This window comes from Xiphophorus hellerii, chromosome 24, assembly GCF_003331165.1.
Source record: "Xiphophorus hellerii strain 12219 chromosome 24, Xiphophorus_hellerii-4.1, whole genome shotgun sequence".
NCBI classification, from domain to species: domain Eukaryota; kingdom Metazoa; phylum Chordata; class Actinopteri; order Cyprinodontiformes; family Poeciliidae; genus Xiphophorus; species Xiphophorus hellerii.
The window spans coordinates 15,671,464-15,688,882 of record NC_045695.1 but is presented as its reverse complement, the minus strand read 5'-3'; the positions used below and the strand labels follow the sequence as shown (position 1 = coordinate 15,688,882).

Sequence of the window (17,419 nt, the reverse complement as noted above, 5' to 3'; positions counted from 1 at the left end):
AGAGTGACTTCCTGCTGGATCTGTACTCCCAGCTGAAGGACAGAGAGACTAAATCAGGTCTGAGTCTCCTTCCATCATTACAGTCAGTTTTCCAGTCAGCTCCTGAAGTCTGGACCATCAAGCTGTCAGAGAGAAAGACCTCCATCCTGCTGGAAGTGATGAAACTCCAACCAGAGAAGAAACCAGTGATGCTGACAGACTGCTCACATGGAGAGAGTGAAGTGAGGAGTTTCCTGCAGTGTCTGCCTTTTATCTCACAGCTCAGGTACAGTCAGGTGTCATGGTAGAGAATGTATTTCCTTGTATTTCACAACTTATTATTTTTTGCAATTTTCTCTCTCTCTTTCAGTTCTCCTCCAGGGTTTTTCCAGAGTGTTTGTTCATCTCTATCAGTGAGATCCAGAGAGGAGATCCAGCAGCTGGTTTCTCTCCTGCAGCTTCTGAACTTCAACCTTTTTCTAACAGGAGAGTTGAATGATAAAACCTGCAGCTCTGTGGGGAAAGTTCTCCCCCTGGTTGGATCTAAAGTGGATCTGATCCTCACAGACAGCCGGATGTCCGTCAGAGGAGCTGCTGTCCTGTTTAGATCTACAACACAGCTCCACAGTCTGAGGCAGGAACCTGAAGAACAACGTCTCTTTCTCACTTCCTGTCTGCTGTTGATCCATCAGTTCTTGATGTCCATCATCTCTGTTCTTCTCTCTGATCCAGACTCTCCAACAGTCTGGTCTTGTTCTTCTCTCAGTGGGTGAGAAGAGGCAGAGTGGCTTTTCCTCTGGTCCTAGAAGAGCTTTCCGTGGTTTCCACCAAAGCTCAGCCACAGAGAGTCTTGCTGAAGGTCGGCAGCAGTTTGGCGTCTCTGCTGAGGTTCTGGACAGTGGGACGGTTGGACCTGACCGAGTCCGGACTCCCTGTTCAGAGTCTCTTCAGTCTGTTGCTTCACGATGGTATCTCAGGTCAGACATCAGAACCTGCTCCTCAGGCCTCCTTCCCACAATGAACCATTCCCTCTGGTCATGACCTGGTTGGTTTTCTTTCTTCTCTCTTCCCACCAGTGTGGACAGGAATCTCCTGCTGAGGTTCATCCACTGCTGCGCCGCCTCCGACAGCCAGCAGGGGGCAGCATCGGCAGGCCTGCTGCTGAGGACTCTGCGGCACAGGTTGGATCTGTCCTGCTCCTCCTGCGTGGAGCTACCAGAGGAGGATCGGACGGAGCCTCTGAGGTTGACGGCCGCCGACTGCGGGGCCGTCTCCACCGTCCTGAGACACAGCAGCAGGGACACCCAGCTGGACCTGAGAGACTGCGAGGTGGAGGACAGCGGGCTGGACCTGCTGTTTCCTGTCCTGGACGGAGTCCGTCTCAGGTCAGTAAGAGAGCCGCCGACGCCGAAGCAGTGAGAAGTTTGTAGACCTTCACGTTGATGTTGTTTGGTCTGTGTTTCCCGTTTAGAGTCAACAAAACGGTCCCGGTCCAGCTTCTGTCTCTGCTTGCCGCGAACAATCAGAGGGACACCGTGAGACGAGCAACGTCCCTGTGCAGAGCCCTGGGAGGAGAACTGGACCTGAGTCACAGGCCACTGGATCAGAGGCTCTGTGGAGCTCTGGCTCTGATGCTGGACTACTCTGAAGATCTAACAGAGCTGGACCTCAGCCACTGCCAGCTGACAGACCAGCTGCTGCTCCAACTCATCACACATCTGCACAAAGTCCACAACCTGGAGTAAGTTTCCCAGACTGTTGGATCTGTTAGACACAGAGATTACATTTTTATTCTTTTTTGGGGGTTGGAGGTTTCTTTACTCAGAATTCTCTCAGTATCAAGGTGAGACCCAACAGATTTACTTTCACAACTAGAGCCTTATGGCTTTGGCTATGATGTTCTACTTATTGAGGTTGATTTTAAATTTAATAAACTTGGTATAGAAAGGGAAAGGGGGAAGCTTTAAATGGAAGGAAGAGATAAGAGTAGGGGAGAGACAGAAGGATAGAGAGAATACAAGTCTGCTTCTCCATCTGCAGAAAGTGAAAAACAATAGAAGAGAGAAACAATAGTGACAAACAACATAAGAAAATGACATGGTACAAGTTAATTCAAGATCTATCTAGCAGAAACCACAGTGTATCTGAGAACACCTGATTTCAAAGACCTATTTTATATTAGTGTGTGAAATAATTTTTATAGGTATCTCCCCGAGAATGTTCAACAGGGGAAAAGTGGGTGTGGTAAGGCACAGCCAAAGGGAGAAATCAGGAAGTCATTGAAAGGTTGAAGCTCCAGGTCCATCACTGCATGGACAACCATTGAGGTGGAGAAACCTACATTGCTGCCAGTGCAGCGTTAGCTTGGTGAAAACCAGCCCTTTGTTCTACACTTTGCTTTGTACAGATGATTTGGATCCTCGGGTCTTTAGAAACTGTTGATCTCTAGAGGCATGTTGAGATTTCACATTTTACCCAATTGCTAACATTTGCAAGTGACATATATAATGTTGTTATTTTTCATTCTGAAATTTTCCCACAGTAAATTTCCTGTGGGTAAACAAAACAAAGAGAAGTGCTGGGCCAAACAAGATGGCTGTTAATGTTGATTCAATATTTGGAAGAGTTCCCAACATGGACTTGGTTGGACTGAGATATTTGGGCAAAATATTTCAGAATTCCCATGAATGTTTTGCTTATGTGATTATTAATAGTAGTTATGAATAATTTATTATGTAAACTATATAACGATAAAAATCTTTAATCGGGGCACCAACTCCAGCATGTCTGCAGTCATAAGTCACTCAGTCTCGTGAAGGAAGGAATTCAGATCACTGGCAGAAGAAACTCTTCACACAACAAGGAATCTCATCAGAATCTCTGTTGATTTTTGTAAGGAGAAACCAAATAAAGGATCCTTCTAAACAGGCAATGGAGAGGGCACTGCAGCAGGCTTCTGTAGGTAGACGTATCGAATTGTCTCGTCTCTTTAGGAATGCAGAAATGCAGAGTTCGCTTGCTAGAGGTTCTCCAATGCACACTTCAAAGGTCTTGTAATAGATTCTCTTCCTCACTTGCAGGTTAGAAGAAATAGAGCCAGAGTTTTTGTAGGCTAAGTCCAAAGATAAGTTATTGGGATTCTTGCTTTTTAGTTGGTACAAGTTCTTATCTGATTAAGTGTCATCAGATACTTGAGGAGAGTTTGGAAGTTATAAGAATGTTTAAATAGTAGATCTGATCAGTTTGTGAACAAAAATGGTTTCCAACATCTGTAAGGACTACCATCACCTCAAGGAGATTTATTTTATTTTCCTACAAACATTGCTTCCTCACTTCCCCTATGATTGTGCCATCACCTTTCTTCAAGGGGCCCCGGACATCCAAAGGTTCTTTTTAATCCACTGTTTCATCTGTGAAGACCAGATCATGCAGGGATGCGTAAATGAGGGAGCCTCCAGGCAGGAATCATTTCTCCCTCCTTCTCTCCTGCTGGAGTTGGTGGCTTTTCTAAGTAGGAAAGAAGGATGGTTCATTTGGCCCTTGCATTTACTCCATCTACCATACGGTGGACTACTCTGTATGGTGGTGTAGTTGTCTTGCGATCGGAAGCTTGTAGGTTTGAGTCCAGCTTCCTCCTGCCACATGTCTGAGCAAGGCAATGAACCCCAAATTGTCTACCGATCTGTCTATTAGTGTATGAATGTGTGTGTGTGTATGTGTTTGTGAGTGCGAATGGGTGAATGTGACTCTAGTGTAAAGCGCTTTGAGTGGTGAAAATGCCTGGACAAATGCTATATAAGTTCAGTCCATTTACCATTTACAGAGCTCTTGATAACATTGCCATTAAGATTCATTATCCTGTCCCACTCACAAACACAGCTTGTCAATGCATTCAGGGCTCTGAATGCCATCATCGCTAAATTAGGTCTAAGGAATGCTTAAAATGTGGTGTTTATTAGGATGAAATAGAAAATGCCTTCAATATATAGGTTTTCTATGTGTTCTATATGCTGATGATGGCAAGCTACTGATCTTCATGTACTGGTGCCACTTGGCTGTCTGATCACCACCAGCAGGCAAGGTGGGTCCAGTCTCTTGCCCAAGGACACAATGACACAGGTGGGCGGAGCAGTGACTGAACTGGCAACCTGCCATCATCTTCATTCTCTGTGATTAAGTTAGCATTGGAGGAATGGAGACATTTGAAGCAAAGAAACCTTTCACAAGAATCTGCAGTACCTTAAGACAGATAAAAGATTCTTCCCCAGGCAAGACAACTGGGCTCCCTATTTCTATTATATACATTATCTAATGGGCCTGTGACCAAAAATGTGAAATCTGGTGCACATTTTGCATGAAGGCTTCATGATTGCAATCATTCACTCCACTGGGGTGATTTGTTCTTCTCCAGTCAGTCTGACAGTAACCTGGTTAGAGGTTGAGAACAGGATCATGGAGGTCAGCCAACAGGAGCTGTTCCTCAGGTTTCTCCTTCCCACCATCTACTTCTCTCTGACCATCTAACCACAGAGTTATTGAAGCCTTTCTGTTACAAGATTTCTATATTTCAAGACACCTGGTGGTGTTGAGACCCTCAAGGTTTTCCAGTCACACTTCTGGTAGAGGAACATGGCCAGGGATGTCAAGGAATTAGTGTCAGACTGCCCAGTCTGTTCCCAGCTTTCCATCCTGCTCAAGGTTTCTCTGCCTTCTTCCTGTTCCCCACTGGAATTCATCACAGGTTTACCCACTTCCAACACCATGTCCCACCATACTCACCATTATTCACTGCTTTTCCAATATCACTCATCTGATTCCCCTAGTGAAGCTTGGGCACATGTAAAAGTGTGAGTCTTATTTCATGGATTGAAGTGGATCATAGGAGCAGTGTTGTATAGTAACGAAGTAAAAATACTTCACTACTTTACTTAAGTATATTTTGGAGTACTTCATACTTTCCTCGAGTATGAAAAGTTTTGATGACTTTCACTTTTACTTCACTATATTTCCGAACTTAATTGCGTACTTTTACTCCGATACATTTTCAATGTGTGGTTTAGTTGCTCGTTACAATAAAGCGAGAGAGAGAAACAAAGTGTTTTGACCCCACCTACTGATTGAGTGATGCATAAGAGTTTGAGTTTTGTAAGATATTCGGTGACATAACACTTAATAAACGTAAACATGCGGCAAGTAGTTTTTGGGTTTTTTTTTAACCTTTGTCAAACAGCAGAGGGCGCTGCTGCATTCATATTTACTCAATGGGTGTCGTTCATATTCCTTTATTTAACCAGGTAAACCCCGTTGAGATCTAGATCTCATTTTCAAGAGGGACCTGAGCAAAAAATTTGCAATACATAGCAACCTGGTTACAAGATAAAAACAATTAATACATATGCACAAGTATAAAACAATAAAAACAATAGAATCTTGTTGCCTATATCTTTAATTTTGTTTTTTAATGTCTCTTCTCTACCGGAAAACAAGGCATTTAAAGGTGGGATGTTCTCACAATCTGTGGAAAATAAAAATGAATAAAAACCAGAAAATCCTGGGAGTTTGTCTTTGAATGTGAAGATTCGACATGAAGATGACAGAAAAAGAGCTACAGAAAATAAAACTATTGGAATCTGTATTGCTTTAAATGAACCCTTAGCTTTTTCTTTACCTTGAATATGTTTATCTGTATTTGTTTTTTCTTGAGGCAGAACAAATGAGGCATAACTCTGTCGTTATACAGTGTGTCTGCGAATAAAGTTTAAAAAAAACCAACATCCGCCCCCCTCTCCCTTCCCCTCACCCAACAGACTTCTTGTGGCTTTGACGTGAAGCTGTGATGTCACTCATCCTGTCTGTGACATCACAGCCGCCTGTCTTTATATTCCCAGATTCCACAGAGAAATTCATTTGCAGTCTTCAATCTCAAACAAAACTCAACGATGGCCGGACGAAATGTATTGCTGGAGAACGTGGAAAGTTTGGAGAAGAGCTGCCGGAAGCTTACAGGAGACAACAAGAAGCTTCAGAAAACTGTCGAAGATCTGAGGCTGAAGATTGAGAGACTGAATGCCAGGAAAAAAGATACCTGGCAGGTAGAGAATGAAAGGCTGATCAACAAAAATGATTATTTGAAAAAACAATTCAGCACTTTGAATAGTGAATTGGACGAGGCTAAAGGGACAATAGAACAATTACAATCAGAAAGCAAAGCTTTGTCAAGCCATAATAGGAAGATACAATGGGGAACAATGGTCGATAAAAGAAATTTTAACAATTCAATGAAAGAGAAATCGCAACAGTTGTACTGGATTGGCAAGGTGAACGAAGAGCTCAATCAAGAAATTGCTGGACTTAAATTAAAAATGGACAGACTTAAAGCCAGGGAAGAAAATTCAAAGGCTGACGAAGAAAAGATGGACAAAACAAAGAACCAGACCCCGGAAGAAGAAACTAAAGAAGAGAAATCAAATATATTTCAGACAATTGGGAGAACGTTCATCAAAATGTACCAATCAGGGACTTTGAGGTATTGGGTGCCACCCTGGATATTTTAATTTCGAAATAACATTAAATAGCGACCACAAAAGCAGGGCTAGACTCAGATGTAGCTTGAGAGCAGAGGCAGAAATCTGCGGCTTCCAGCGGGAGGGACGGACATCAGAAGACCGTGACCACCGCAGGCTCCTGGTCTCACAGATCCTTTCCAGGACTGTGTCTCCGACCCGCCTGCTGGAAACCAATGGCTGACGGGACGTCCGTGAAGGGGGGACAAGTGAGTAGCGTTTAAATTAAAAAGTGAGCGAACGATTGAGGGTCTTTGGGGTGTAAAACCCCATGAATCCTAGGCACTGATTGGTAACAGAAGGACTGAAAAATCCGTAACAGAAGGACGGCGGAGTCCACGTAAACTGAAAAACCCGTAATACCAAGTGTGTGTGTGAGTGTGAGAATACTTGGAGGAATTTAAATACCACTAGGTATTTGTCCTCATACCAAACGGCAGGAGTGCAAACGGTGAACCTCTGGTGGATGCATGTAGGCAAGAATTTCCCACCTGAAAAGGTTGAAGAGAGAATTATCACAACAGGGGATTGATCACCGTCCTGCTAAGAATTTATCCAGTCTTTTAGAGTCCACCCTATGTGTTTTTAAGACTGGGACGAAATTGACTAAATTGCTCAAAATGGGAAAAGGAAATAGCAAATTAACACCGAAAGATAAACTCCAGTGTAAGGACTGGAAGTTTATGGAAAGACCAAACCCTAACTCAGTAAAGAATTTAAATAAATTGATAGAAAAATATAACTTTCGGGGCCAATTAAACACTCACAAAACCTGACTGAGTTATAGGATGAAGTACGACAGAAAACAAAAATCAAATCAAAAAAATATGAGTAGTGAAGGAATGGGCGAGTTAGAAAAGTGGATGGAGGAGCTAAAAAGAGAGAAGAAGGAAATCAGAAAAGTTAGGATAAAACAGGAGAGCAAGAAGAGTGAAGCAGATCAGGCAGCAGAGCAGGGAGGAGCTCAGGTAGGAGTTATAAGAAAAAAGCAATGTCAAATTTATTTATATAGCACTTTAAAAACAGGCATAAAACTGCACCAAAGTGCTGCACAAGAATGACAATAACACAAATGAATAAAAACAGAGTATCAAAACACTAGTTCAATTAAATGCCAAGGAATAAAAATGAGTTTTAAGAAGCGATTTAAAATGATCCAGGCTGTGGGCAGATCTAATTTGGAAAAGTAGATTGTTCCATAGAAGAGGAGCAACAACAGAAAAAGCCTGATCTCCTTTCCTCTTAAGCAACCAAATACAGAAAGAAAATAAAAAGAAGACATTGAAGATATAGAGTATAGATAGATAAATAAATGAGTTAGTAAACAAAATGAAAAATAATGAATTATCTAAAAGCTGGAAAGAAAAGTAGGTGAGAGGAAGTTCATGCAAGGAGGGAGTGAGGATTGTTTTGTGGTCTGTCTGACAGTAGAGAAGTCATGATCATCGCATAAGGCAAGATTTTGATGTAGTTTTAGTTTTCTAAATTCAGAGAACAGTTTTCTCTTTAGAGTGGCTTGTTTAAGTCAGCAAATGATTTATGAGGAATGAAATAATATGGGAAGTTTTAAACGTTTCACAACTGCAAAGAAAATAATAATTTGGTTGACAAGCAAGTGTTAAGGTGCCAACCTGAACATTATCCAGCTGAATACCTCAATTTAGGCTTTGATGAGAGGGGGGGGTGTTATCTTTACTTTTCCGACACACACTCGCACACATAATGCAACGTGATTGGATTTGAGGAGAAGGGCGTGATTAATTTGCCATACAAAGGAACCTGGAATGGAGTAGTGGAACGGAGTGGCAATGTAATCACAATGCACTGTAAGCTGTAATGTGTTTTGAGGCAGTTGACCAAAATCCCGGACGATTTTTAGGTCTGAAAAGTAGGACATGTCCGGGAACAAGAGGACGTCTGGTCACCCTACCACCGAGGTAACGTCTTATGAAATGGTTATAATCCTCCTGTTTCAGTAACTATAGCTTGGTCACTAGGCACTACTGTATTGTGAAACGTTGACCATAAATGAACTTTGTTTGGCATTGTTTCAGTTCCATACGTGGTGTATTTAGCTTAGGCCTAATGTTGACTGTAGCAGGCTACCTAGACTCCTCTGTTCAAGGGGGGACAGAAGCCATAGCGATAGCAATTTAGACTAAATTTAACGAATATAGGAAAGGCATGCAAGTTCAAAACCAGGTTTACAGAGATGCCAATAAGCTGCATTTCCCTCCCAATTCTTTTTTTCTTTTGCATAATGACCAGTTGTGTGCACCACCTACTGACTGTAGCATTGACTGATTCACTGATTTGTGAAGTAGAGTAATCGTAACAGCTCTTTTTCTTCATGTTGGCCGCATTTTCTGTACTATTTATTTTTCTCATTTTCAGCACTGACCTTACTTGAAGGGAAAACTTGAGGCTTACAAAAACTTTGTATTTTCTGTCCTGGAGGGTATACTAAGAAGCTGGTTCAGTTGTAAAGCAGGTTAAGTTAACCTTGTGCTATAGGTAAAGCACCTAATTTTCTTAACTAAATGATGCCTGCAGGTATATCTATTAGCAGGTTTAATTTTGCCTGCACTTGGTTGTGTACATTATTTTAAGTGTATTTGACAAGTTTACCAAAATATAAAAAATGTCATTCAAACTGCATTTGCTTTGTTTTACTTTTTACTTGTACTTTTCATTACATTACTTGAGTTTATCCATTTTTACAGTAATTTCCATACTTAAGTACAAGAAGTTTCAGATACTTTAAGACTTTAACTCAAGTAACATTTCAGTCAGTGACTTGGACTTTTACCAAAGTCATATTTTGGAGAGGTACTTATACTTTTACTTGACTCTGAGATTTCAGTACTTTATACAACACTGCATAGGAGCACCTCCCCACGTTAGCTCCTTTGCTTTATGAGTTTTTGCCCCTCAGCCTTCTCTCAGCACAGTCTCTGTACTGTTTATTGCCCCTTAGCTAATCAATGTGGCAGCTGATCATCATGCTAGGTTATCTTGTTTTACAAACACTAACAGAGTTATTTGGAATCAATCTCCTTTCCTCTGACGTTTCCTCTTTCCCTGCAGTTTTGCAGCTGAGGGTTCAGTGTGGTCTCTCTTTGTAAACAAATCAGAAATTAATTCTAACTGCTGTGATGTCGGTGAAAATCTTTCTCTCACTAGTCATTTGTTATAGTGAGCTTGGAATTGAGTGGAATTGAGGAGGAATCTCATTGCTAGGCTAGTGCAACGTCAACCCAGCCACAACCATCACCAGGCTCAGCTCCATTGTCACCTAACCAAGATATGAGTGACTTCATCTCAAGAAAGGATCCTATCCACCTCCTTCCCCCAGCACATGCAAATAACAGTATTTACATCACCCCGGAAACCACTCATCTTTGCCAATCACTTGGACAATAGCAGCAAACCCAGCCTGACCCTCTATAAGACAATACATATGACCATGGCTTTCAGGTACCTGCACTTCTCTCATCCCACCTCTCCAAGCCAAGTATTACCTGCAGGCCATTCACATTCCCATAAGGTTCACTCTGCCTGAGCAGCAGAGGAAGGTCCCTCACAATGAACCTGTAGGTGTTCAAGCATGCTCCTCCCAAAACAGCTCAGCTGCATCACAAACACTGTATGTTGCTAGCCTTTCTACCAAAGTGAAACTACACCCTTAATGGCTGCCACACACTGCTAGTCAGCTGGAACACATCCACAGCCAAGTGTGGCCACCGACCCCTGTGGGATCTGGAGTGTTTTAAGATCAGTAAATTTCCCCTGATCTGTATGTGAAGGAGTAAACTAGAACTAAAAGAGTGAGCAAGGTAAAAATAATCATTTTAAATCAATATGAACATCTGTTCTGGATCTCACTTCTCAGAACATCTCACAGCAGAACTCTTTGTTAAGAGACTACCCACCTAAATAATCACACAAAAACTTTTCCCTTACAATCTGTTCAACTCTTCCCTCTTTAGCTGCAGGTGTCAGGTTTGTTACCCTGAGTGGAAGCGGAAAATAACCCAGTAACTAACCCTCCACCTGGTTTCACAGACATCCCTGTATTCACACTGTCCTTCAACAAATAGTTATTTCTCATAAAAAACTTGAAGTCTTTAATAATAGCTTAAAGCTTTAAATGTACAAAACAAGAACCTTATTACAAATAATTGTTAATTCCAAGTCTCTGCTCTCCCTAAGATCCATTTCCAGCCTGGACCAGATGGGTCCCCACCCTGAATGAGATCTGCTCCAGGATTCCTGGATCAACACCAAATCCAATTCCAGTACTAAGCTCTAACATAACAAATGTGGCGAAAGTGGAACCCTGCAAATTAGCAAGGAATGATAAATCAGTTATTTTTGTCCTAGAAGTTTCTTGAGGAGTTGTGGAGATTTGACTCGCAGCTTTCCTTGAAGTTCTGTCTGTCAATGCATCTGATCTAATTTAAATGGTTAAGTTGTTTCTTTTGTGAGTAATTTATCTTCAGGTCTTACGCACCAATTAATATACCACTGATAAACAAGAAAAGTTGTGCCAAATCACTACTGTACAACTAGAGGACAATGCCCAATCTGTAGTTAAGAAGCTAAATGTTAGAAAAGAAGTTGTAACAGTTAAACAGAGACAACCAATGGCTTTAATGTCTCAGTCTGGTTCTGGTGCTCATCACATCACTGAGACTTTGCTTTTCAATTTGTTTTATGTCATCCATCTAAATACAGACAGTGGAACAACTGCAGTGTTGGTTTTCAATGGATCTCAGTGCATCATTGCACATGATCTCAATATGACATATTATTGAAGCGACTGCAGAGTTTGTGTCAGGTTTAAACACCTATTGACAGATTAAACAAACACAAGAAAGACAAGAGAGTTCAATTCTTTTGTCCTCGCGAGGAGAACAGCCACAGATGTTTTCAGTCACACATCTCTTCGTTCTGAAAACATATGTGTCCGTTCTCCCTTTTTATTGCTGTTAGGATCCCTGTTACAGAGAGCGTCTCAAAGGGGCGGGGAAAACACTTCAGTCACATGATTGCAACGCAAATGCGAGTCACTAACAAAACACACGGTATCTACACGCTAGATTATTGTGTTCCAGACACAGGATAACACAGAGCAAGTTGTACGTCTTCACGGCAACAGTTTTATATCCAGCAGGTCAAGGATGCAGAGGTTTCTGCTGAGCGATAACCTGTTGAAAACAGTTTCTCTGCTCTTCCTCAGAGGCCTTCTGAGAAAGGAATCAAAGTAATTCAACAACACAGAAACTTTCTTTATGCTAAGATGAAACAAATGAAGGCATATAAGACAAGAACATTATCAAGGCACATGAAACAACAAATATTTGATAATAATAAATACAATTTACCTAACAGTTTGGTACGACTCCCTGGTGCAGAATTGTGTATTGAATTGTACTTAAGGAATAGGGACTTTTTATCAAGAGATATCATGTCATCAGGGTGGACAGGAGTCACATGGGGTACCCCTAGGTTTCATTCTGGGACCCCTCTTAGTCAATATCTCCATTCTATCACTGGGGAGAATACAGAATATAATATGAGCTACTATCAATATGCTAGCTAATTGATGTTATCATCTGGTGAGATGTACTTTACAATCTGACCAGGTGATTCTAAACCTGGTGACATGCAATGAGCAGAGGGGAGAGATTAGGATATTCTTCTTCCAGCCACCGGGGACATTGTTAAGTCTCTCTGCAGGATTATTCTGTGAAACACATGGGCAGATAAACTCTAGTCATGTTATACAGAAGGACAGGTTCATCTGGAGTTTGCTGCTTTCCTCTGTGATTCAGATCTACTGATTGATCATCAACATGTTTAGATAATGTTCTGTGTTGTGTTTGTGTTTCAGTCTGAGTCACAATCAGATCACTGATCTCTCCACTGATTGGTTACTCCACCTCTTCTTCATCAACCCGTCCATTGATTGTGTGAGGTGAGCAAACATTCATCAGCGCTCCATCATTGGAGGAGTTTATCCTGAGAGCATCCTGGCCTGATCTCTGAGTATTGGAAGCCATGTTGGTGTTTCTGAAATTGTTTGTTTTGTGCTTTGCTCTTTTTCTAGACTGAACAACAACAACATCATCAACAAAACTCCTTTTAAGGGCAACAAGAAGTTTGAAATCTGGTGAAGCAGCTGTGAGTCAGCTGGTCATGTGACCAACAGGATCCTAATTGCTCTGGTTTAATCCAAAACTCTCTCTTCACTGGTAGAGTGTGACCTGTAAATGGAGACCTTAGTCCTCAATGTGGCTTTCACTGTTTTCTCTCCTGGCCTGATGACCTTTGACCCATGTTTTCCTCCTCTCTCATAATCCACTGTTCTTTTTGAGCAACTGCTAAATAAAGGCCACAAGAGGGGCAAAATACTGGACACTGCCTGGTAACAGTGGTTAGTGTTCAGCAGTGGGAAGCATCTTAGATAAGATAAAATTTATTATGTCATTGTCATCAACAGATTCCAAATGATGTTTGTTGATATGCATTCCTGTTTTGGGGTTTGATCTATTGATTTTAGATTTATGATCACTTTCCTTTTCATGTCATTAGTAATGGAATCACTAAGGAAAGTTTAATGAAGGTAAATCAGAGATGAAGCAGAAATAGGTTCTGATGAGTCTCTATGTATCTCTGTTGATGTATTAGATTGTCTTTCTCCACTTTCTTTGCGGTTCCTCTTTTTCTTCTCATCTGTTTCTAATGACGCATCTGTTCCTTGTTCAATAATCAAGTTATCCAATATATCTAGAAATCATTCTCAGTCACTCCTTGCTGATTTATCTAGTTAAATTATGTTACTGTTTGTCTCCCTGGATTCCTGGTTGTTGTTGTTGTTGTTGTTGTTGTGCTGTCATTGGCAGTTTATTGATTTGGTTTGTATCATTTATTTCTCATTAAACTTGAAGAACTACTCACTGCCTTCCTGTGTTGGAATCTGTCATCATTGGATAACATCATCCCAGTGTCTCTGTAGATCTCAGGAACCATCCAGTACCAGCAGATTAGTGAGTAAAACCAGTGCGGTTGTTGAACTGGAAATGTTTAACTGTATGTAGCTTCCATCACATGTATGTTGCTCAGCTTCAATCAGTTGACAGGTAGATGATATACAGAAAGCTTGATCTAGGAGTGGTTTCCTAATTATGAGGAGAAAGATGTTTGTCATATAGTTCTGTTAGAAATGTGATTAACAATCAAAAAGATGAATAAGGAACTAAAAACCAAACCAAAACATAAATTGACATACGTTTAAGAAGATACTTAATGTGATACTGTAAGTGTAATCAATATATGTGGCAGATTCTATGTTAGTTATATCACCATGTATTTAGTGATGTTGATGTACAAGCAGACAATGTAGGATATGAATCTATATTATAATGAAATATCAGTGGAGCCATAATGAACTATGATGTTGTTAGACAATGTAATAGGAATTCATCTTTACACAATGTCTATTCAATGTTACACATTGTTGTGTGTATGTTAATGTACAAGTTTTGTTATAATCTACGTTAACCCAAAAAAGGTTTGTATCACCCAGCAAATGTCTTTGAAATAATTCAGTCCAGGTTGGAGGATTGTTGTGAATCTTGGAGTCATTTAATAGGATTTAGTGCCGTACAGGATAGTTATGCTAGTTTCAGGATTCTTCATCTAAGGAGTGTCAGTGGACAACAAAAGTAAAGGTAGGACTGTTGAATGTAATCAGTAAGTACTTTGTATCAATCTGTAATGTTTTACCACTTAAAAGAAGTTCAATGTTTCCAGAAACCGAGTCTCTGTTGCCCAGTGTGACCTGAACATGTGACCATGTGCTTGTGCTCTGTTCAGTGGACCTGCAGCGGCAGTGAGACGTTCCAGTGAAGGAAGAGTTGCTGCTTTCACAGGACAGCGAATCTCCACTGGGTGATGGTGGGTTAGTGCCTTGGTATGACGTATGTATATGAAATGGAGTATCTTCAAATCACGTATAATTAGCAGCTCTGGATAATGTAAGACTAGATGTACTATAAATGAAAGTCAGTCCAATATGTAGCAACTGTCATATGTTCTAAAATGAAGTCCATCATCAGGTTTAAGGTGAATAATTCAATATAATATGTCTTTTCTCAGATTAACATGAGAGTAAAGGGCGCCATCATGTGGGCAAATGAAATCACTATACAATAGTGACATGTTTTTGTTTTTGTTAGGGGATAGAAGGAAGTGAATCTTTGTATCTGTTCCACGTCTACATGTAAAACTCAGCATGAAGGGAGTTTAATGTGTTTAGTGTAGCATTTGTATCATGTTTCACACATAATAGGATATTCCTGGTAGTGAAATATCTCTCTGTTAAGAATTATTTGGTAGCATAAGTGTGTAGTTGTTTCAAAGTAAAATCACTGTTTTAAAGGTGTAAAAGTGAAATCCCTAACCTCAGTCATGAGATAAATAGATCTGTCAGAACAGAAATGTTCTTAGATGTTACAGTTTCTAGATTGTAGCTGAAACCAATCTAAAAGTTAGAGAGTAGATTTTCTGAGGGATCTGTTGAGGTAATAATGTCTTTAAATCAGTATGTCAGGGCAAAAGAGGGAAGCTTCATGTTAAGGTCCAGTGATGAAGTAAATATATAAGGTTGTGTTCTGTTAAGGAAGTTACTGGTGAAATGACTGGGATGTGTTTCAAAAGGTGTCAGAGTCTGAATAGTACAGAGTTCCTCTATTTAGTAATATGTGTGCAGCTTTGTAGAAACACAAGGAGAAGACAAAATAATGTTTCAAGTATCCTTCATGAAGATTGTGCTTAGAATCTCTTTTTCAAACTATTGTGTTAGTTTCCATCATGACATGTCTCCCAATACAAATCTTGGATTGAGTCAACTTATCTTACCTTAGAGTGTAGCCAGAATCTCTTGAACTTTATTTGCTGTAACTTTGAAGACTCTTAACTAGAAGTTGTGTTAAACCAAAGTTAGATGAATAGAATAAATGTTGGATGTCATTTGCAATAAAAGAGATCATATGAAATAGAAATGACCCCCCACAGAAAATGTGAAGGTGACGCTGAGATGAGGTTTAACAGCATAATTCTTCATGCTAAAGTCAAATTTGTTAGAAAAGGTTTAATCTAAGCTTAGTGACACATTCTACACAGTAGAACAGGGATTATCCAAGTATTTGATGGTGCTGAAAGCAGTTATGAAGATCAAGCACAGAAAAACAGAGGAATAATTCAATGTGTATCTGTTTGTAAGGGAATCAATGAATGATGGACAGAAGAAGAGCAAAGAAGTAGCATATTGACCATATGTAGGAAACTGCATACAGTCTTCATAACCCAGCATAAAGTGTTCTAGTAACTGTTAAACATTAGGTCTAGTCATCATAAAGACATAATGATGACAGAACAGATAGTTTCATGAAAAGTTAAAAAAGAGAAACCCAATTATTTTATCTAATGTCATGAAATGTAAGAAGGGATGGTGCTAATAATGTCACCGTCAATAAAAGTAGGAACTTTCCATGATGCTTAGTGAGTGCAGCAGGATGGGAGGCTGTTCTAGGTCCTACAGTCATCAGGTTGTGTTGATGCAGCTGCAGCTGATCAGCTGTAATGCAACTCAGCTGTGTTGAGGAGGAGAAAAGGCAACAGGAAGCAGAGGAAGGTCAGTAGTTGGTATGTTGCTTGTAGCAGCAGCAGTTGTTGGTGTTGCTGTAGGTGAAACCAGGTAAGTAGGTGAATGTAGCTCTCTGTTTAGTAGGTAAGCAGTTCCTAAGGATCCTGATGCAGCCGAGATTTCCTTCAACTTGGGGGATTTGCTGCATGTAGACATCATGGAGAGTGATATCAGAAACCTGGTATCCTGTTATCAGGTAAGTGGTTTGACAGTCTGAGCATGTCCTAGCATGTGTGCCAGGTAGCCTCTGTCCTTAGCTCTCTGTATGTTGTTGCTTTGTCCTTAGTTTGTTCCAGACAGAAGTGATGGGACCTTCCAGGATGTGTCTTGTGCCAAAGTTGAATGAGGTTTGAGGTAACTAGTCAGATGTGGTGTTCCGGCCATGTTGGTGTCTTCAGTCAATCAGTCATTCATTCATTCACACCAAGATATTTTGTGAATTTGACATGGTGAAATGCAATGTGCCTAGTGGTTTGTTCCTAGGGATATTAAGGATATAATGTTGTTCACATGTCAATACTGAGAGCATGGGTGTCACACTCCAGTCCTCCAGAGTCTCTCTCTCCTGCACCACCTGAATAGAATAATGAGGTAATGGAGGCTCTGCAGAACTGAGCTACACAAAGAGGTCAGAAGCCATTTCATTCCAGTGTTTTGTGACTGCAGGAAGTTGATATATGCTGTCCAAGACTGGTAAATTGTAGTAGCAATGAAAGTAATCTAAATATAATAATTGGAAGTATGTTCTTCAGTCAAAGAAGCATGATGTCCTCCTCATTCTAACATGGAATAGCGATGTGTTTCCTCAGATGACCTCCAACACAGCTAGGAAGCATTGAGGTCAGTTCTAAGGTGATATGTGTTCACAATCAATGTTTCCTCTCCACCAGCAGTTCCCAAGTGTTCCTTAACATCCCTGGCGGTCGGCTCTGCCAGTCCATCATCATCTTTAATGATTTAGCGGTGTATATCAGTCCTCCCTAAATAACCTTATCAATGTGTGTGTTCCCACAGGTTGGAAGAGGCAGGTGTGCAGAGCAATTTGATGCTGTTCCAGCATCATGAAGACATTTACCTGTGAACGATCCTTCATGGGCTGCAAGGTTTGTTGCAGCAAACACAAGACAATCTGTTTTCATCACCTTTATTGCTTCCACATGGTAAG

At 40.7% G+C, this 17,419-nt stretch overlaps 1 protein-coding gene across 1 annotated transcript; it reads left to right on the top strand.

Annotated features, from left to right (window-relative positions):
- The first annotated feature begins 158 nt into the window (after positions 1–158).
- On the top strand, positions 159–16,004 carry LOC116715501 (uncharacterized). Its single transcript, XM_032555913.1, has 8 exons — positions 159–265; positions 350–494; positions 587–613; positions 712–956; positions 1,056–1,364; positions 1,451–1,720; positions 12,439–12,522; positions 12,655–16,004. The coding sequence occupies exons 1-8, from the start codon at positions 159–161 to the stop codon at positions 12,719–12,721; spliced, it is 1,254 nt and encodes a 417-aa protein (XP_032411804.1). The 3' UTR covers positions 12,722–16,004.
- Positions 16,005–17,419: the final 1,415 nt, after the last annotated feature.